Below are 21,374 nucleotides of genomic sequence, written 5' to 3'. Positions count from 1 at the left end.
ATCGTAAAACTAATGCATATTAAGTGGTCAGTTTAGTCCAGATATCCCGAGGAGACTCGATCGCTTTACATGAAGAGGGAAACTGGGTTGAATACATTTTCATGCTTGAGCTTCCGTTTACTGTTGATGAATGTGTGTATGCGAGTAAAAGCCTAAATTCAATCTGTTCATCATATAAATTAATGGAGTTTTACGATCTCTTTATGAACGGTTCGTCAGTGGTAGTTGTGTAACTGCAGAACGCGAGGGAAAGATGAGGGTTAAAGCCGTGTGTGTGTGAGCAGAATCCCCCGCATATTTCCAGGTGTTCGTGACTGTAGGTACAAAAAACGAAACCAGTCAAAGGATCATCACATAACTTATCTTTATTGACGGAAATCATACATACAATTTCTGCCACTACATATATTTTGTAAGACCTTACTTAAAAAACTGTGTGTGTGTGAGTGAGAGTCAGTGTGTGTGAGAGTCAGTGTGTGCGTGTGTGTGTGAGTGAGAGTCAGTGTGTGTGAGAGTCAGTGTGTGTGTGTGTGTGTGAGTGTGAGTCAGTGTGCGCGTGTGTGTGAGAGTGTGTGAGAGTCAGTGTGTGTGTGTGTGTGTGTGTGTGTGTGTGTGTGTGTGCGGCCGTCATCTTCAGCCGCTCCGGCCCCTCGGTGAGGTATTCCCGGAGTGACGTCATGAGTCTGCGTTTGCAGCGTCAGCCGAGGGAAGAGGAGTGTGTGTGACAAACATGAGCTTTACAGGAGCATCAGTGTGTCACGGTCCTCAGCGCCTGCAACAGCGTGCAGGCGTTTACCTGCGCACACACACACACACACAGATCTTTAGTCATTATTCAGCATTAACACGGTCAAAGTAAGAAACAAAGATACAATCATTTGTCAGAAGACTCTTATCCAGTGTTTAATGTTGTTTATATGTCTGTGGTGTTTAATACGCTTTCAGACACACCATGTGTAAGTTCATAAGTCGACAGCATTGCTGAGTATTTCCTCCTTAAAACTGCAGTGAACCAAAGACAGTCTCAAAAACACGGTTTGAAATCGCTGGTGTTTCTGACGTCACAAACGACCTTGTAACCAATCAGATCAACGTGTGATCGTCAACCAGTGGATCTCTGAGCTGAGGGAGTGAGTGGAGGCGGGGCTCATCTGCATATTCATAGTTGTGCTTGGAGTCGATTTTGTGTTAGTGATAATAACGCAATGAAACATGACAAAGTATGTGTCCAGCCTGTTATACAAAAAAAGAAAAATATGAGCATGCAAAAATAAGAGAGAACCAATTAAATATTAATAACTAGTCTGATAGTCTGTTTACTTTTCCCGTCAACGCTTTTTCTATGCACTCTTTTTTTTTTCCATAGTAAAATCAAACCTGTAGCTGTAGTTTGCCTTTTTTGCCAAATAAGTTTGTCAGATAAATACCTTAACCAAGTTTAGTGTTTTGTTCTTCCATCATATTTAACATATTTAAAAATGTAAAATATTATCCTCTTACTTTCATGCTTTAGTCAAACTTACAGGGTGCTTGATGACAGATATCCCTCCGCACGTCAGTAGTGTATCGGGCGCTCTACAGAAGAGGTTGATGCCGCGAGGGCTAAAGCCTTGTTTATACTCGCCGCGTCCGCAAGAGCGCGAAGGTGCGCACGGCAAAATGACGTAATTGCGGTGTGGGCGGTCGTGCGCGTTGGGTGCGCAAGACCCCATTTCGCCTGGCGGTGCACGGCACTTTTTGTAACATCGCGCGCGGCGCCGCATCCGAAGATGAACGACTTCCAGCCGAATCTGGCCGAACTGGTACGTCTGTATCAGCATGTTTATGATCCTTCTATACACAGAGACATTTGCATTGATGGGCGACCATAAAAGCCTCTCATTTTGTGAATAGGAACACATTTGCATCAAGCACCCAGTTTGCACTTAGTAAAGTAACTGCTTACATTTATAAATTAAGCCTACAATAGCAGAAGTATGCCCTGCTGATGAAATTAAGGTTTAAACACTCTTCAATAAGGCTTCAGCTGTTTAACTAGTTTACATGCAGTGAAAGTACAATAAACCTACTGCATTTATTACTCTTTTTATATGAATCAGCTATTAATAAACTACTACTAAACGGCAAACTACTTCTTCACTGCTGATTCCTGGTGGTTTAGAGGAGAATTACTCCGAGTCGCCCCCTGTCGTTTCACAGAATAGCACAACGGCGAGCGCGTCAAGTATAAACGCCTCGTCCGTTTGGAGAGGTGCGCGCGCAGTCAGCGGAGACTCGCGCTCGTGCGGACGCGTCGAGTATAAACGCCTCGTCCGTTTGGAGAGGTGCGCGCGCAGTCAGCGGAGACTCGCGCTCGTGCGGACGCGTCGAGTATAAACGCCTCGTCCGTTTGGAGAGGTGCGCGCGCAGTCAGCGGAGACTCGCGCTCGTGCGGACGCGTCGAGTATAAACGCCTCGTCCGTTTGGAGCGGTGCGCGCGCAGTCAGCGGAGACTCGCGCTCGTGCGGACGCGTCGAGTATAAACGCCTCGTCCGTTTGGAGAGGTGCGCGCGCAGTCAGCGGAGACTCGCGCTCGTGCGGACGCGTCGAGTATAAACGCCTCGTCCGTTTGGAGAGGTGCGCGCGCAGTCAGCGGAGACTCGCGCTCGTGCGGACGCGTCGAGTATAAACGCCTCGTCCGTTTGGAGCGGTGCGCGCGCAGTCAGCGGAAACTCGCGCTCGTGCGGACGCGTCGAGTATAAACGCCTCGTCCGTTTGGAGAGGTGCGCGCGGAGTCAGCGGAGACTCGCGCTCGTGCGGACGCGTCGAGTATAAACGCCTCGTCCGTTTGGAGAGGTGCGCGCGCAGTCAGCGGAGACTCGCGCTCGTGCGGACGCGTCGAGTATAAACGCCTCGTCCGTTTGGAGCGGTGCGCGCGCAGTCAGCGGAGACTCGCGCTCGTGCGGACGCGTCGAGTATAAACGCCTCGTCCGTTTGGAGCGGTGCGCGCGGAGTCAGCGGAGACTCGCGCTCGTGCGGACGCGTCGAGTATAAACGCCTCGTCCGTTTGGAGCGGTGCGCGCGGAGTCAGCGGAGACTCGCGCTCGTGCGGACGCGTCGAGTATAAACGCCTCGTCCGTTTGGAGAGGTGCGCGCGCAGTCAGCGGAGACTCGCGCTCGTGCGGACGCGTCGAGTATAAACGCCTCGTCCGTTTGGAGCGGTGCGCGCGGAGTCAGCGGAGACTCGCGCTCGTGCGGACGCGTCGAGTATAAACGCCTCGTCCGTTTGGAGAGGTGCGCGCGCAGTCAGCGGAGACTCGCGCTCGTGCGGACGCGTCGAGTATAAACGCCTCGTCCGTTTGGAGAGGTGCGCGCGCAGTCAGCGGAGACTCGCGCTCGTGCGGACGCGTCGAGTATAAACGCCTCGTCCGTTTGGAGAGGTGCGCGCGGAGTCAGCGGAGACTCGCGCTCGTGCGGACGCGTCGAGTATAAACGCCTCGTCCGTTTGGAGAGGTGCGCGCGCAGTCAGCGGAGACTCGCGCTCGTGCGGACGCGTCGAGTATAAACGCCTCGTCCGTTTGGAGAGGTGCGCGCGCAGTCAGCGGAGACTCGCGCTCGTGCGGACGCGTCGAGTATAAACGCCTCGTCCGTTTGGAGAGGTGCGCGCGCAGTCAGCGGAGACTCGCGCTCGTGCGGACGCGTCGAGTATAAACGCCTCGTCCGTTTGGAGAGGTGCGCGCGCAGTCAGCGGAGACTCGCGCTCGTGCGGACGCGTCGAGTATAAACGCCTCGTCCGTTTGGAGAGGTGCGCGCGCAGTCAGCGGAGACTCGCGCTCGTGCGGACGCGTCGAGTATAAACGCCTCGTCCGTTTGGAGAGGTGCGCGCGCAGTCAGCGGAGACTCGCGCTCGTGCGGACGCGTCGAGTATAAACGCCTCGTCTGTTTGGAGAGGTGCGCGCGCAGTCAGCGGAGACTCGCGCTCGTGCGGACGCGTCGAGTATAAACGCCTCGTCCGTTTGGAGCGGTGCGCGCGCAGTCAGCGGAGACTCGCGCTCGTGCGGACGCGTCGAGTATAAACGCCTCGTCCGTTTGGAGAGGTGCGCGCGCAGTCAGCGGAGACTCGCGCTCGTGCGGACGCGTCGAGTATAAACGCCTCGTCCGTTTGGAGAGGTGCGCGCGCAGTCAGCGGAGACTCGCGCTCGTGCGGACGCGTCGAGTATAAACGCCTCGTCCGTTTGGAGCGGTGCGCGCGCAGTCAGCGGAGACTCGCGCTCGTGCGGACGCGTCGAGTATAAACGCCTCGTCCGTTTGGAGAGGTGCGCGCGGAGTCAGCGGAGACTCGCGCTCGTGCGGACGCGTCGAGTATAAACGCCTCGTCCGTTTGGAGCGGTGCGCGCGGAGTCAGCGGAGACTCGCGCTCGTGCGGACGCGTCGAGTATAAACGCCTCGTCCGTTTGGAGAGGTGCGCGCGCAGTCAGCGGAGACTCGCGCTCGTGCGGACGCGTCGAGTATAAACGCCTCGTCCGCTTGGAGAGGTGCGCGCGCAGTCAGCGGAGACTCGCGCTCGTGCGGACGCGTCGAGTATAAACGCCTCGTCCGTTTGGAGCGGTGCGCGCGGAGTCAGCGGAGACTCGCGCTCGTGCGGACGCGTCGAGTATAAACGCCTCGTCCGTTTGGAGAGGTGCGCGCGCAGTCAGCGGAGACTCGCGCTCGTGCGGACGCGTCGAGTATAAACGCCTCGTCTGTTTGGAGAGGTGCGCGCGCAGTCAGCGGAGACTCGCGCTCGTGCGGACGCGTCGAGTATAAACGCCTCGTCCGTTTGGAGAGGTGCGCGCGCAGTCAGCGGAGACTCGCGCTCGTGCGGACGCGTCGAGTATAAACGCCTCGTCCGTTTGGAGAGGTGCGCGCGCAGTCAGCGGAGACTCGCGCTCGTGCGGACGCGTCGAGTATAAACGCCTCGTCCGTTTGGAGAGGTGCGCGCGCAGTCAGCGGAGACTCGCGCTCGTGCGGACGCGTCGAGTATAAACGCCTCGTCCGTTTGGAGAGGTGCGCGCGCAGTCAGCGGAGACTCGCGCTCGTGCAGACGCGTCGAGTATAAACGCCTCGTCCGTTTGGAGAGGTGCGCGCGCAGTCAGCGGAGACTCGCGCTCGTGCGGACGCGTCGAGTATAAACGCCTCGTCTGTTTGGAGAGGTGCGCGCGCAGTCAGCGGAGACTCGCGCTCGTGCGGACACGTCGAGTATAAACGCCTCGTCCGTTTGGAGAGGTGCGCGCGCAGTCAGCGGAGACTCGCGCTCGTGCGGACGCGTCGAGTATAAACGCCTCGTCCGTTTGGAGAGGTGCGCGCGGAGTCAGCGGAGACTCGCGCTCGTGCGGACGCGTCGAGTATAAACGCCTCGTCCGTTTGGAGAGGTGCGCGCGCAGTCAGCGGAGACTCGCGCTCGTGCAGACGCGTCGAGTATAAACGCCTCGTCCGTTTGGAGAGGTGCGCGCGGAGTCAGCGGAGACTCGCGCTCGTGCGGACGCGTCGAGTATAAACGCCTCGTCCGTTTGGAGAGGTGCGCGCGGAGTCAGCGGAGACTCGCGCTCGTGCGGACACGTCGAGTATAAACGCCTCGTCCGTTTGGAGAGGTGCGCGCGCAGTCAGCGGAGACTCGCGCTCGTGCGGACGCGTCGAGTATAAACGCCTCGTCCGTTTGGAGAGGTGCGCGCGGAGTCAGCGGAGACTCGCGCTCGTGCGGACGCGTCGAGTATAAACGCCTCGTCCGTTTGGAGAGGTGCGCGCGGAGTCAGCGGAGACTCGCGCTCGTGCGGACGCGTCGAGTATAAACGCCTCGTCCGTTTGGAGAGGTGCGCGCGCAGTCAGCGGAGACTCGCGCTCGTGCGGACGCGTCGAGTATAAACGCCTCGTCCGTTTGGAGAGGTGCGCGCGCAGTCAGCGGAGACTCGCGCTCGTGCGGACGCGTCGAGTATAAACGCCTCGTCCGTTTGGAGAGGTGCGCGCGCAGTCAGCGGAGACTCGCGCTCGTGCGGACGCGTCGAGTATAAACGCCTCGTCCGTTTGGAGAGGTGCGCGCGCAGTCAGCGGAGACTCGCGCTCGTGCGGACGCGTCGAGTATAAACGCCTCGTCCGTTTGGAGAGGTGCGCGCGCAGTCAGCGGAGACTCGCGCTCGTGCGGACGCGTCGAGTATAAACGCCTCGTCCGTTTGGAGAGGTGCGCGCGCAGTCAGCGGAGACTCGCGCTCGTGCGGACGCGTCGAGTATAAACGCCTCGTCCGTTTGGAGAGGTGCGCGCGCAGTCAGCGGAGACTCGCGCTCGTGCGGACGCGTCGAGTATAAACGCCTCGTCCGTTTGGAGAGGTGCGCGCGCAGTCAGCGGAGACTCGCGCTCGTGCAGACGCGTCGAGTATAAACGCCTCGTCCGTTTGGAGAGGTGCGCGCGGAGTCAGCGGAGACTCGCGCTCGTGCGGACGCGTCGAGTATAAACGCCTCGTCCGTTTGGAGAGGTGCGCGCGCAGTCAGCGGAGACTCGCGCTCGTGCGGCCGCGTCGAGTATAAACGCCTCGTCCGTTTGGAGAGGTGCGCGCGCAGTCAGCGGAGACTCGCGCTCGTGCGGCCGCGTCGAGTATAAACGCCTCGTCTGTTTGGAGAGGTGCGCGCGCAGTCAGCGGAGACTCGTGCTCGTGCGGACGCGTCGAGTATAAACGCCTCGTCCGTTTGGAGCGGTGCGCGCGCAGTCAGCGGAGACTCGCGCTCGTGCGGACACGTCGAGTATAAACGCCTCGTCCGTTTGGAGCGGTGCGCGCGGAGTCAGCGGAGACTCGCGCTCGTGCGGACGCGTCGAGTATAAACGCCTCGTCCGTTTGGAGCGGTGCGCGCGCAGTCAGCGGAGACTCGCGCTCGTGCGGACACGTCGAGTATAAACGCCTCGTCCGTTTGGAGCGGTGCGCGCGGAGTCAGCGGAGACTCGCGCTCGTGCGGACGCGTCGAGTATAAACGCCTCGTCCGTTTGGAGCGGTGCGCGCGGAGTCAGCGGAGACTCGCGCTCGTGCGGACGCGTCGAGTATAAACGCCTCGTCCGTTTGGAGAGGTGCGCGCGCAGTCAGCGGAGACTCGCGCTCGTGCGGACGCGTCGAGTATAAACGCCTCGTCCGTTTGGAGAGGTGCGCGCGGAGTCAGCGGAGACTCGCGCTCGTGCGGACGCGTCGAGTATAAACGCCTCGTCCGTTTGGAGAGGTGCGCGCGGAGTCAGCGGAGACTCGCGCTCGTGCGGACGCGTCGAGTATAAACGCCTCGTCTGTTTGGAGAGGTGCGCGCGGAGTCAGCGGAGACTCGCGCTCGTGCGGACGCGTCGAGTATAAACGCCTCGTCTGTTTGGAGAGGTGCGCGCGCAGTCAGCGGAGACTCGCGCTCGTGCGGACACGTCGAGTATAAACGCCTCGTCCGTTTGGAGAGGTGCGCGCGCAGTCAGCGGAGACTCGCGCTCGTGCGGACGCGTCGAGTATAAACGCCTCGTCCGTTTGGAGAGGTGCGCGCGGAGTCAGCGGAGACTCGCGCTCGTGCGGACGCGTCGAGTATAAACGCCTCGTCCGTTTGGAGAGGTGCGCGCGCAGTCAGCGGAGACTCGCGCTCGTGCGGACGCGTCGAGTATAAACGCCTCGTCCGTTTGGAGAGGTGCGCGCGCAGTCAGCGGAGACTCGCGCTCGTGCGGACGCGTCGAGTATAAACGCCTCGTCCGTTTGGAGAGGTGCGCGCGCAGTCAGCGGAGACTCGCGCTCGTGCGGACGCGTCGAGTATAAACGCCTCGTCCGTTTGGAGAGGTGCGCGCGCAGTCAGCGGAGACTCGCGCTCGTGCGGACGCGTCGAGTATAAACGCCTCGTCCGTTTGGAGAGGTGCGCGCGCAGTCAGCGGAGACTCGCGCTCGTGCGGACGCGTCGAGTATAAACGCCTCGTCCGTTTGGAGAGGTGCGCGCGCAGTCAGCGGAGACTCGCGCTCGTGCAGACGCGTCGAGTATAAACGCCTCGTCCGTTTGGAGAGGTGCGCGCGGAGTCAGCGGAGACTCGCGCTCGTGCGGACGCGTCGAGTATAAACGCCTCGTCCGTTTGGAGAGGTGCGCGCGCAGTCAGCGGAGACTCGCGCTCGTGCGGCCGCGTCGAGTATAAACGCCTCGTCCGTTTGGAGAGGTGCGCGCGGAGTCAGCGGAGACTCGCGCTCGTGCGGACGCGTCGAGTATAAACGCCTCGTCTGTTTGGAGAGGTGCGCGCGGAGTCAGCGGAGACTCGCGCTCGTGCGGACGCGTCGAGTATAAACGCCTCGTCTGTTTGGAGAGGTGCGCGCGCAGTCAGCGGAGACTCGCGCTCGTGCGGACACGTCGAGTATAAACGCCTCGTCCGTTTGGAGAGGTGCGCGCGCAGTCAGCGGAGACTCGCGCTCGTGCGGACGCGTCGAGTATAAACGCCTCGTCCGTTTGGAGAGGTGCGCGCGGAGTCAGCGGAGACTCGCGCTCGTGCGGACGCGTCGAGTATAAACGCCTCGTCCGTTTGGAGAGGTGCGCGCGCAGTCAGCGGAGACTCGCGCTCGTGCGGACGCGTCGAGTATAAACGCCTCGTCCGTTTGGAGAGGTGCGCGCGCAGTCAGCGGAGACTCGCGCTCGTGCGGACGCGTCGAGTATAAACGCCTCGTCCGTTTGGAGAGGTGCGCGCGCAGTCAGCGGAGACTCGCGCTCGTGCAGACGCGTCGAGTATAAACGCCTCGTCCGTTTGGAGAGGTGCGCGCGGAGTCAGCGGAGACTCGCGCTCGTGCGGACGCGTCGAGTATAAACGCCTCGTCCGTTTGGAGAGGTGCGCGCGGAGTCAGCGGAGACTCGCGCTCGTGCGGACGCGTCGAGTATAAACGCCTCGTCCGTTTGGAGAGGTGCGCGCGGAGTCAGCGGAGACTCGCGCTCGTGCGGACGCGTCGAGTATAAACGCCTCGTCTGTTTGGAGAGGTGCGCGCGGAGTCAGCGGAGACTCGCGCTCGTGCGGACGCGTCGAGTATAAACGCCTCGTCTGTTTGGAGAGGTGCGCGCGCAGTCAGCGGAGACTCGCGCTCGTGCGGACACGTCGAGTATAAACGCCTCGTCCGTTTGGAGAGGTGCGCGCGCAGTCAGCGGAGACTCGCGCTCGTGCGGACGCGTCGAGTATAAACGCCTCGTCCGTTTGGAGAGGTGCGCGCGGAGTCAGCGGAGACTCGCGCTCGTGCGGACGCGTCGAGTATAAACGCCTCGTCCGTTTGGAGAGGTGCGCGCGGAGTCAGCGGAGACTCGCGCTCGTGCGGACGCGTCGAGTATAAACGCCTCGTCCGTTTGGAGAGGTGCGCGCGCAGTCAGCGGAGACTCGCGCTCGTGCGGACGCGTCGAGTATAAACGCCTCGTCCGTTTGGAGAGGTGCGCGCGCAGTCAGCGGAGACTCGCGCTCGTGCAGACGCGTCGAGTATAAACGCCTCGTCCGTTTGGAGAGGTGCGCGCGGAGTCAGCGGAGACTCGCGCTCGTGCGGACGCGTCGAGTATAAACGCCTCGTCCGTTTGGAGAGGTGCGCGCGGAGTCAGCGGAGACTCGCGCTCGTGCGGACGCGTCGAGTATAAACGCCTCGTCCGTTTGGAGAGGTGCGCGCGGAGTCAGCGGAGACTCGCGCTCGTGCGGACGCGTCGAGTATAAACGCCTCGTCTGTTTGGAGAGGTGCGCGCGGAGTCAGCGGAGACTCGCGCTCGTGCGGACGCGTCGAGTATAAACGCCTCGTCTGTTTGGAGAGGTGCGCGCGCAGTCAGCGGAGACTCGCGCTCGTGCGGACACGTCGAGTATAAACGCCTCGTCCGTTTGGAGAGGTGCGCGCGCAGTCAGCGGAGACTCGCGCTCGTGCGGACGCGTCGAGTATAAACGCCTCGTCCGTTTGGAGAGGTGCGCGCGGAGTCAGCGGAGACTCGCGCTCGTGCGGACGCGTCGAGTATAAACGCCTCGTCCGTTTGGAGAGGTGCGCGCGGAGTCAGCGGAGACTCGCGCTCGTGCGGACGCGTCGAGTATAAACGCCTCGTCCGTTTGGAGAGGTGCGCGCGGAGTCAGCGGAGACTCGCGCTCGTGCAGACGCGTCGAGTATAAACGCCTCGTCCGTTTGGAGCGGTGCGCGCGCAGTCAGCGGAGACTCGCGCTCGTGCGGACGCGTCGAGTATAAACGCCTCGTCCGTTTGGAGCGGTGCGCGCGCAGTCAGCGGAGACTCGCGCTCGTGCGGACGCGTCGAGTATAAACGCCTCGTCCGTTTGGAGAGGTGCGCGCGCAGTCAGCGGAGACTCGCGCTCGTTTCGGACGCGTCGAGTATAAACGCCTCGTCCGTTTGGAGAGGTGCGCGCGGAGTCAGCGGAGACTCGCGCTCGTGCGGACGCGTCGAGTATAAACGCCTCGTCCGTTTGGAGAGGTGCGCGCGCAGTCAGCGGAGACTCGCGCTCGTGCGGGCGCGTCGAGTATAAACGCCTCGTCCGTTTGGAGCGGTGCGCGCGGAGTCAGCGGAGACTCTCGCTCGTGCGGACGCGTCGAGTATAAACGCCTCGTCTGTTTGGAGAGGTGCGCGCGCAGTCAGCGGAGACTCGCGCTCGTGCGGACGCGTCGAGTATAAACGCCTCGTCCGTTTGGAGAGGTGCGCGCGCAGTCAGCGGAGACTCGCGCTCGTGCGGACGCGTCGAGTATAAACGCCTCGTCTGTTTGGAGAGGTGCGCGCGCAGTCAGCGGAGACTCGCGCTCGTGCGGACGCGTCGAGTATAAACGCCTCGTCCGTTTGGAGAGGTGCGCGCGGAGTCAGCGGAGACTCTCGCTCGTGCGGACGCGTCGAGTATAAACGCCTCGTCCGTTTGGAGAGGTGCGCGCGCAGTCAGCGGAGACTCGCGCTCGTGCGGACGCGTCGAGTATAAACGCCTCGTCCGTTTGGAGAGGTGCGCGCGCAGTCAGCGGAGACTCGCGCTCGTGCGGACGCGTCGAGTATAAACGCCTCGTCCGTTTGGAGAGGTGCGCGCGCAGTCAGCGGAGACTCGCGCTCGTGCGGACGCGTCGAGTATAAACGCCTCGTCAGTTTGGAGAGGTGCGCGCGCAGTCAGCGGAGACTCGCGCTCGTGCAGACGCGTCGAGTATAAACGCCTCGTCCGTTTGGAGAGGTGCGCGCGGAGTCAGCGGAGACTCTCGCTCGTGCGGACGCGTCGAGTATAAACGCCTCGTCTGTTTGGAGCGGTGCGCGCGCAGTCAGCGGAGACTCGCGCTCGTGCGGACGCGTCGAGTATAAACGCCTCGTCCGTTTGGAGAGGTCCGCGCGCAGTCAGCGGAGACTCGCGCTCGTGCGGACGCGTCGAGTATAAACGCCTCGTCCGTTTGGAGAGGTGCGCGCGCAGTCAGCGGAGACTCGCGCTCGTGCGGACGCGTCGAGTATAAACGCCTCGTCCGTTTGGAGAGGTGCGCGCGGAGTCAGCGGAGACTCGCGCTCGTGCGGACGCGTCGAGTATAAACGCCTCGTCTGTTTGGAGAGGTGCGCGCGCAGTCAGCGGAGACTCGCGCTCGTGCGGACGCGTCGAGTATAAACGCCTCGTCTGTTTGGAGAGGTGCGCGCGCAGTCAGCGGAGACTCGCGCTCGTGCGGACGCGTCGAGTATAAACGCCTCGTCCGTTTGGAGAGGTGCGCGCGCAGTCAGCGGAGACTCGCGCTCGTGCGGACGCGTCGAGTATAAACGCCTCGTCTGTTTGGAGAGGTGCGCGCGCAGTCAGCGGAGACTCGCGCTCGTGCAGACGCGTCGAGTATAAACGCCTCGTCCGTTTGGAGAGGTGCGCGCGGAGTCAGCGGAGACTCGCGCTCGTGCGGACACGTCGAGTATAAACGCCTCGTCCGTTTGGAGAGGTGCGCGCGCAGTCAGCGGAGACTCGCGCTCGTGCGGACGCGTCGAGTATAAACGCCTCGTCCGTTTGGAGAGGTGCGCGCGCAGTCAGCGGAGACTCGCGCTCGTGCGGACGCGTCGAGTATAAACGCCTCGTCCGTTTGGAGAGGTGCGCGCGCAGTCAGCGGAGACTCGCGCTCGTGCGGACGCGTCGAGTATAAACGCCTCGTCCGTTTGGAGAGGTGCGCGCGCAGTCAGTGGAGACTCGCGCTCGTGCGGACGCGTCGAGTATAAACGCCTCGTCCGTTTGGAGAGGTCCGCGCGCAGTCAGCGGAGACTCGCGCTCGTGCGGACGCGTCGAGTATAAACGCCTCGTCCGTTTGGAGAGGTGCGCGCGCAGTCAGCGGAGACTCGCGCTCGTGCGGACGCGTCGAGTATAAACGCCTCGTCCGTTTGGAGAGGTGCGCGCGGAGTCAGCGGAGACTCGCGCTCGTGCGGACGCGTCGAGTATAAACGCCTCGTCTGTTTGGAGAGGTGCGCGCGCAGTCAGCGGAGACTCGCGCTCGTGCGGACGCGTCGAGTATAAACGCCTCGTCTGTTTGGAGAGGTGCGCGCGCAGTCAGCGGAGACTCGCGCTCGTGCGGACGCGTCGAGTATAAACGCCTCGTCTGTTTGGAGAGGTGCGCGCGCAGTCAGCGGAGACTCGCGCTCGTGCGGACGCGTCGAGTATAAACGCCTCGTCCGTTTGGAGAGGTGCGCGCGCAGTCAGCGGAGACTCGCGCTCGTGCGGACGCGTCGAGTATAAACGCCTCGTCTGTTTGGAGAGGTGCGCGCGCAGTCAGCGGAGACTCGCGCTCGTGCAGACGCGTCGAGTATAAACGCCTCGTCCGTTTGGAGAGGTGCGCGCGGAGTCAGCGGAGACTCGCGCTCGTGCGGACACGTCGAGTATAAACGCCTCGTCCGTTTGGAGAGGTGCGCGCGCAGTCAGCGGAGACTCGCGCTCGTGCGGACGCGTCGAGTATAAACGCCTCGTCCGTTTGGAGAGGTGCGCGCGCAGTCAGCGGAGACTCGCGCTCGTGCGGACGCGTCGAGTATAAACGCCTCGTCCGTTTGGAGAGGTGCGCGCGCAGTCAGCGGAGACTCGCGCTCGTGCGGACGCGTCGAGTATAAACGCCTCGTCCGTTTGGAGAGGTGCGCGCGCAGTCAGTGGAGACTCGCGCTCGTGCGGACGCGTCGAGTATAAACGCCTCGTCCGCTTGGAGAGGTGCGCGCGGAGTCAGCGGAGACTCGCGCTCGTGCAGACGCGTCGAGTATAAACGCCTCGTCCGTTTGGAGAGGTGCGCGCGCAGTCAGCGGAGACTCGCGCTCGTGCGGACGCGTCGAGTATAAACGCCTCGTCTGTTTGGAGAGGTGCGCGCGCAGTCAGCGGAGACTCGCGCTCGTGCGGACGCGTCGAGTATAAACGCCTCGTCCGTTTGGAGAGGTGCGCGCGCAGTCAGCGGAGACTCGCGCTCGTGCAGACGCGTCGAGTATAAACGCCTCGTCCGCTTGGAGAGGTGCGCGCGGAGTCAGCGGAGACTCGCGCTCGTGCGGACGCGTCGAGTATAAACAAGGCTTTAAGAGGCGCATGTATTGGTGCTCTTCGGTCATTTTTGACCGATATTTTTTATTTATTTATTTTTTCATTGGAATGGTACGAAACTTGGTAAAGGTTTTGGAACTTGCTGTGTGAACACATACAAAATAATGGACATGATTCGAGCAGGTTTAATGGTCCTGACAACAGTCACTCTTGAGCTCTACCACAGTTTAAGCTGAAAATGTCATTTTCAGGTCTAAGCTCAAAACGTGTGTGTATAAAGGCCTGTTCACACTGGGATATTCGCAGACGTTTAACACCTCGTGACTAAAAATGCCTCGGATTCATTTTTCTATCCGACCAATGAGATTGGCGCTTTTGCTCACGTGTGTGGAGCTTCTGAAGTTACAGTAAAACACAGCTTGGGGGCGCTCAAACACAAAACGGTCTTGCCGAGCACACACACGTAACGGCGAAGGAGATATACGCCAAGTATCGTCTACACTGAGGACGAAGAAGATGCGAGGCCAGATGAATGTAGAGCCGCTGGTCTCGTTGCTGTCGCAACATAAAGAACTATATGACAAACGCCACAGCGACTACAACATAGGACTATTTCTGTTTCACATTAAGTGCCATCTAAAAAAAAGAAAAACGCTGACGAATAACGCGCGCCGATATTCGTCCCGGTGTGTACGGGGCTTAAAGCGTAAATATAAATAACTACCATAAAATCACCTAAAACTACAAAATAATAAATAAAAAACACTCTCAAACTAAAATTTAGTACACTCATTTCATTGAAATAGGTTTAGGTGTAGGGTTAGTGTGTGTGTGTGTGTGTGTGTCTCTGACGTACCGTCCTCATCCGCCTCCGCCCATGGGTGGAGGAGTGGGACCGGCGCCGTGGTTTATTCTGCCCATCCGTCTGCGGCCCGGCCCGGGAGGACTGTGGGAACACACAAGGTGAAGACAGAGAACGGGACACGAGCTACACACACACACACACACACTAAACCGACCCCTAAACCTACCCATCACACACACTCTCTTCCGTCGCTGAAGCTACACTCACACACACACACCCATCACACACACTCTCTGCCGTCGCTGAAGCTACACTCACACACACACACCCATCACACACACTCTCTTCCGTCGCTGAAGCTACACTCACACACACACACACACACACACACACACACACACACTAAACCGACCCCTAAACCTCACCATCACACACACACACTAACCCGACCCCTAAACCTCACCATCACACACACACACACTAACCAGACCCCTAAACCTCACCATCACACACACACACTAACCCGACCCCTAAACCTCACCATCACACACACTCTCTGCCGTCGCTGAAGCTACACTCACACACACCCCCATCACACACACACACCCATCACACACACTCTCTGCCGTCGCTGAAGCTACACTCACACACACCCCCATCACACACACACACCCATCACACACACTCTCTGCCGTCGCTGAAGCTACACTCACACACACACACCCATCACACACACTCTCTGCCGTCGCTGAAGCTACACTCACACACACCCCCATCACACACACACACCCATCACACACACACACCCATCACACACACACACACTAACCCGACCCCTAAACCTCACCATCACACACACACACACTAACCAGACCCCTAAACCTCACCATCACACACACACACTAACCCGACCCCTAAACCTCACCATCACACACACACACTAACCCGACCCCTAAACCTCACCATCACACACACACACTAACCCGACCCCTAAACCTACCCATCACACACACTCTCTGCCGTCGCTGAAGCTACACTCACACACACCCCCATCACACACACACACCCATCACACACACTCTCTGCCGTCGCTGAAGCTACACACACACACACCCCCATCACACACACACACCCATCACACACACTCTCTGCCGTCGCTGAAGCTACACACACACACACCCCCATCACACACACACACCCATCACATACACTCTCTGCCGTCGCTGAAGCTACACTCACACACACCCCCATCACACACACACACCCATCACACACACTCTCTTCCGTCGCTGAAGCTACACTCACACACACACACCCATCACACACACTCTCTGCCGTCGCTGAAGCTACACTCACACACACACACACCCATCACACACACTCTCTTCCGTCGCTGAAGCTACACTCACACACACACACACACACACCCATCACACACACTCTCTTCCGTCGCTGAAGCTACACTCACACACACACACCCATCACACACACTCTCTGCCGTCGCTGAAGCTACACTCACACACACACACCCATCACACACACTCTCTTCCGTCGCTGAAGCTACACTCACACACACACACACACACACACACACACACACACTAAACCGACCCCTAAACCTCACCATCACACACACACACTAACCCGACCCCTAAACCTCACCATCACACACACACACACTAACCAGACCCCTAAACCTCACCATCACACACACACACTAACCCGACCCCTAAACCTCACCATCACACACACACACTAACCCGACCCCTAAACCTACCCATCACACACACTCTCTGCCGTCGCTGAAGCTACACTCACACACACCCCCATCACACACACACACCCATCACACACACTCTCTGCCGTCGCTGAAGCTACACTCACACACACACACCCATCACACACACTCTCTGCCGTCGCTGAAGCTACACTCACACACACACACCCATCACACACACTCTCTGCCGTCGCTGAAGCTACACTCACACACACCCCCATCACACACACACACCCATCACACACACACACCCATCACACACACACACACTAACCCGACCCCTAAACCTCACCATCACACACACACACACTAACCAGACCCCTAAACCTCACCATCACACACACACACTAACCCGACCCCTAAACCTCACCATCACACACACACACTAACCCGACCCCTAAACCTCACCATCACACACACACACTAACCCGACCCCTAAACCTCACCATCACACACACACACACTAACCCGACCCCTAAACCTCACCATCACACACACACACTAACCCGACCCCTAAACCTACCCATCACACACACACACACACCCCCATCACACACACACACCCATCACACACACTCTCTGCCGTCGCTGAAGCTACACTCACACACACCCCCATCACACACACACACCCATCACACACACTCTCTGCCGTCGCTGAAGCTACACTCACACACACCCCCATCACACACACACACCCATCACACACACTCTCTGCCGTCGCTGAAGCTACACACACACACACCCCCATCACACACACACACCCATCACACACACTCTCTGCCGTCGCTGAAGCTACACACACACACACCCCCATCACACACACACACCCATCACACACACTCTCTGCCGTCGCTGAAGCTACACTCACACACACCCCCATCACACACACACACCCATCACACACACTCTCTGCCGTCGCTGAAGCTACACTCACACACACCCCCATCACACACACACACCCATCACACACACTCTCTGCCGTCGCTGAAGCTACACTCACACACACCCCCATCACACACACCCATCACACACACTCTCTGCCGTCGCTGAAGCTACACACACACACACCCCCATCACACACACACACCCATCACACACACTCTTTGCCGTCGCTGAAGCTACACACACACACACCCCCATCACACACACACACCCATCACACACACTCTCTGCCGTCGCTGAAGCTACACACACACACACCCCCATCACACACACACACCCATCACACACACTCTTTGCCGTCGCTGAAGCTACACACACACACACCCCCATCACACACACACACCCATCACACACACTCTCTGCCGTCGCTGAAGCTACACTCACACACACCCCCATCACACACACACACCCATCACACACACTCTCTGCCGTCGCTGAAGCTACACTCACACACACCCCCATCACACACACACACCCATCACACACACTCTCTGCCGTCACTGAAGCTACACACACACACACCCCCATCACACACACACACCCATCACACACACTCTCTGCCGTCGCTGAAGCTACACTCACACACACCCCTGTCACACACACTCTCTGCCGTCGCTGAAGCTACACTCACACACACCCCCATCACACACACACACCCATCACACACACTCTCTGCCGTCGCTGAAGCTACACTCACACACACACACCCATCACACACACTCTCTGCCGTCGCTGAAGCTACACTCACACACACCCCCATCACACACACTCTCTGCCGTCGCTGAAGCTACACTCACACACACACACCCATCACACACACTCTCTGCCGTCGCTGAAGCTACACTCACACACACACACCCATCACACACACTCTCTGCCGTCGCTGAAGCTACACTCACACACACCCCCATCACACACACACACCCATCACACACACACACCCATCACACACACACACACTAACCCGACCCCTAAACCTCACCATCACACACACACACACTAACCAGACCCCTAAACCTCACCATCACACACACACACTAACCCGACCCCTAAACCTCACCATCACACACACACACTAACCCGACCCCTAAACCTACCCATCACACACACTCTCTGCCGTCGCTGAAGCTACACTCACACACACCCCCATCACACACACACACCCATCACACACACTCTCTGCCGTCGCTGAAGCTACACACACACACACCCCCATCACACACACACACCCATCACACACACTCTCTGCCGTCGCTGAAGCTACACACACACACACCCCCATCACACACACACACCCATCACACACACTCTCTGCCGTCGCTGAAGCTACACTCACACACACCCCCATCACACACACACACCCATCACACACACTCTCTGCCGTCGCTGAAGCTACACTCACACACACCCCCATCACACACACACCCCCATCACACACACTCTCTGCCGTCGCTGAAGCTACACTCACACACACCCCCATCACACACACACACCCATCACACACACTCTCTGCCGTCGCTGAAGCTACACTCACACACACCCCCATCACACACACACACCCATCACACACACTCTCTGCCGTCGCTGAAGCTACACTCACACACACCCCCATCACACACACACACCCATCACACACACTCTCTGCCGTCGCTGAAGCTACACTCACACACACCCCCATCACACACACCCATCACACACACTCTCTGCCGTCGCTGAAGCTACACACACACACACCCCCATCACACACACACACCCATCACACACACTCTTTGCCGTCGCTGAAGCTACACACACACACACCCCCATCACACACACACACCCATCACACACACTCTCTGCCGTCGCTGAAGCTACACACACACACACCCCCATCACACACACACACCCATCACACACACTCTTTGCCGTCGCTGAAGCTACACACACACACACCCCCATCACACACACACACCCATCACACACACTCTCTGCCGTCGCTGAAGCTACACTCACACACACCCCCATCACACACACACACCCATCACACACACTCTCTGCCGTCGCTGAAGCTACACTCACACACACCCCCATCACACACACACACCCATCACACACACTCTCTGCCGTCACTGAAGCTACACACACACACACCCCCATCACACACACACACCCATCACACACACTCTCTGCCGTCGCTGAAGCTACACTCACACACACCCCTGTCACACACACACACCCATCACACACACTCTCTGCCGTCGCTGAAGCTACACACACACACACCCCCATCACACACACACACCCATCACACACACTCTCTGCCGTCGCTGAAGCTACACACACACACACCCCCATCACACACACACACCCATCACACACACTCTCTGCCGTCGCTGAAGCTACACTCACACACACCCCCATCACACACACACACCCATCACACACACTCTCTGCCGTCGCTGAAGCTACACTCACACACACCCCCATCACACACACACACCCATCACACACTCTCTGCCGTCACTGAAGCTACACACACACACACCCCCATCACACACACACACCCATCACACACACTCTCTGCCGTCGCTGAAGCTACACACACACACACCCCCATCACACACACACACCCATCACACACACTCTCTGCCGTCGCTGAAGCTACACACACACACACCCCCATCACACACACACACCCATCACACACACTCTCTGCCGTCGCTGAAGCTACACTCACACACACCCCCATCACACACACACACCCATCACACACACTCTCTGCCGTCGCTGAAGCTACACTCACACACACCCCTGTCACACACACACACCCATCACACACACTCTCTGCCGTCGCTGAAGCTACACTCACACACACCCCCATCACACACACTCTCTGCCGTCGCTGAAGCTACACTCACACACACCCCTGTCACACACACACACCCATCACACACACTCTCTGCCGTCGCTGAAGCTACACTCACACACACCCCTGTCACACACACACACCCATCACACACACTCTCTGCCGTCGCTGAAGCTACACACACACACACCCCCATCACACACACACACACTCTCTGCCGTCGCTGAAGCTACACACACACACACGTACCCTCTGCCGTCGCTGAAGCGAGATGATGAGCCGGTGTGTCCATCTTTAGACAGATCTGGCTGAATAAGAGTCTGGAAGCTGAGGAGACATTACACTGGTCAAACATCACAGGTAAACTCCCTAGCAACCACACAAAATACCTTAGCAACCACCCAGAATACCCAAACAACCACATAGCAACTTAGCAACCACCCCAAGTTTTTAAAACTACTAAACTAAAACAAACTATTTCAAACTTTCAAAACTATATCTAAATATAGCTTTATGTTCAAAATTTTGCCTTATAAAACTTCTACTTAACTAAAACTATTTCAAACTTAAAACCTTCAACTTCAAACCTATAAATAAAGCTATTAAGTCTACAGGCTTGCTCTAGTCACGTGATCAAGCCTCTGACACTGCTTATTATCCATCTTTCATGCTTTTCTGTGACAAATTTAAGCAATATCCCATCTTGTGTTTACAGTTTGATCATGACTAGTGGGTTTATGAATGTAGTTGCTTAATGTGCAGCTTCTTGGAAAATGTCCTTTTGCAAACAAGAACCCTAAAAACAGCGATGAAACTCCTTAATAAAAAATAAAAAGCCTTACAACAAGCCGACGAACTCGACCGCGGTCCAGAAGAGGTCGCTGAGCGCCGACAGCCTCCAGGGCGAGCGGCTCCGGCTGTCCAGAACCTGGCCTGGGGCACGGGATACCAGAACATATCACACATATGACGGAAACCGTGAATCCTATGGCGAACGCCTTATGAATATTAAACACGTGACGGTGGCAGGTCAGCAAGCCAATGAACAGAATGATCCATGAATATTCAAACTGACGAGCCAATAAGATACAAATGCGTCAGCTTCGTTTTAATTAATATTCAGGAGATGTGTGTTTACCATATCGTTCGTAACATTCCTACCCGGATATCATCTGTAACATTAACAAAACCATATGTTGGCCAGAGCGGGTCGTGTCGATAGTACACACACACACACACACACACATCAAACATCTCAGAGTGACAGGAAAACCAGAAATAATGGGTGTTTTCACAAGCACAATGACGCTAAATTACATATTTAGCCACGTATGACAGTTTGCTGTATATGATAAGACTGGTACGTGTTTGCGCTAAGAGAATAACATTATTTTTCTTAAAGAAACAAGTTTTTTTTAGCACTTACCATTTGATACATAAACCATCGTTGCTGCTGTTTAACCGGATACTGTGGTGCACTTCCGGTTCTGCGCACTGCGTCAATATTCGGTCGTGACGTTTGACCATAGAGTTTGACTGGTATTTTACTAGATTTTTT

At 57.9% G+C, this 21,374-nt stretch overlaps 1 protein-coding gene across 1 annotated transcript; it reads right to left on the bottom strand.

Annotated features, from left to right (window-relative positions):
- Window positions 1–565: 565 nt before the first annotated feature.
- On the bottom strand, window positions 566–21,308 carry selenok (selenoprotein K). Its single transcript, XM_056240473.1, has 5 exons — window positions 21,243–21,308; window positions 20,659–20,749; window positions 20,066–20,143; window positions 14,304–14,393; window positions 566–796 (listed from the first exon to the last, which is right to left on the bottom strand). The coding sequence occupies exons 1-5, from the start codon at window positions 21,259–21,261 to the stop codon at window positions 793–795; spliced, it is 282 nt and encodes a 93-aa protein (XP_056096448.1). The 5' UTR covers window positions 21,262–21,308; the 3' UTR covers window positions 566–792.
- Window positions 21,309–21,374: the final 66 nt, after the last annotated feature.

The sequence above is a fragment of the Rhinichthys klamathensis genome, unplaced genomic scaffold (assembly GCF_029890125.1).
Source record: "Rhinichthys klamathensis goyatoka isolate OS25496 unplaced genomic scaffold, OSU_Roscu_1.1 h1tg000599l_1, whole genome shotgun sequence".
NCBI lineage: Eukaryota > Metazoa > Chordata > Actinopteri > Cypriniformes > Leuciscidae > Rhinichthys > Rhinichthys klamathensis.
Note: the sequence above shows the minus strand (reverse complement) of the source record. Positions and strands in the feature narration are given on the sequence as shown.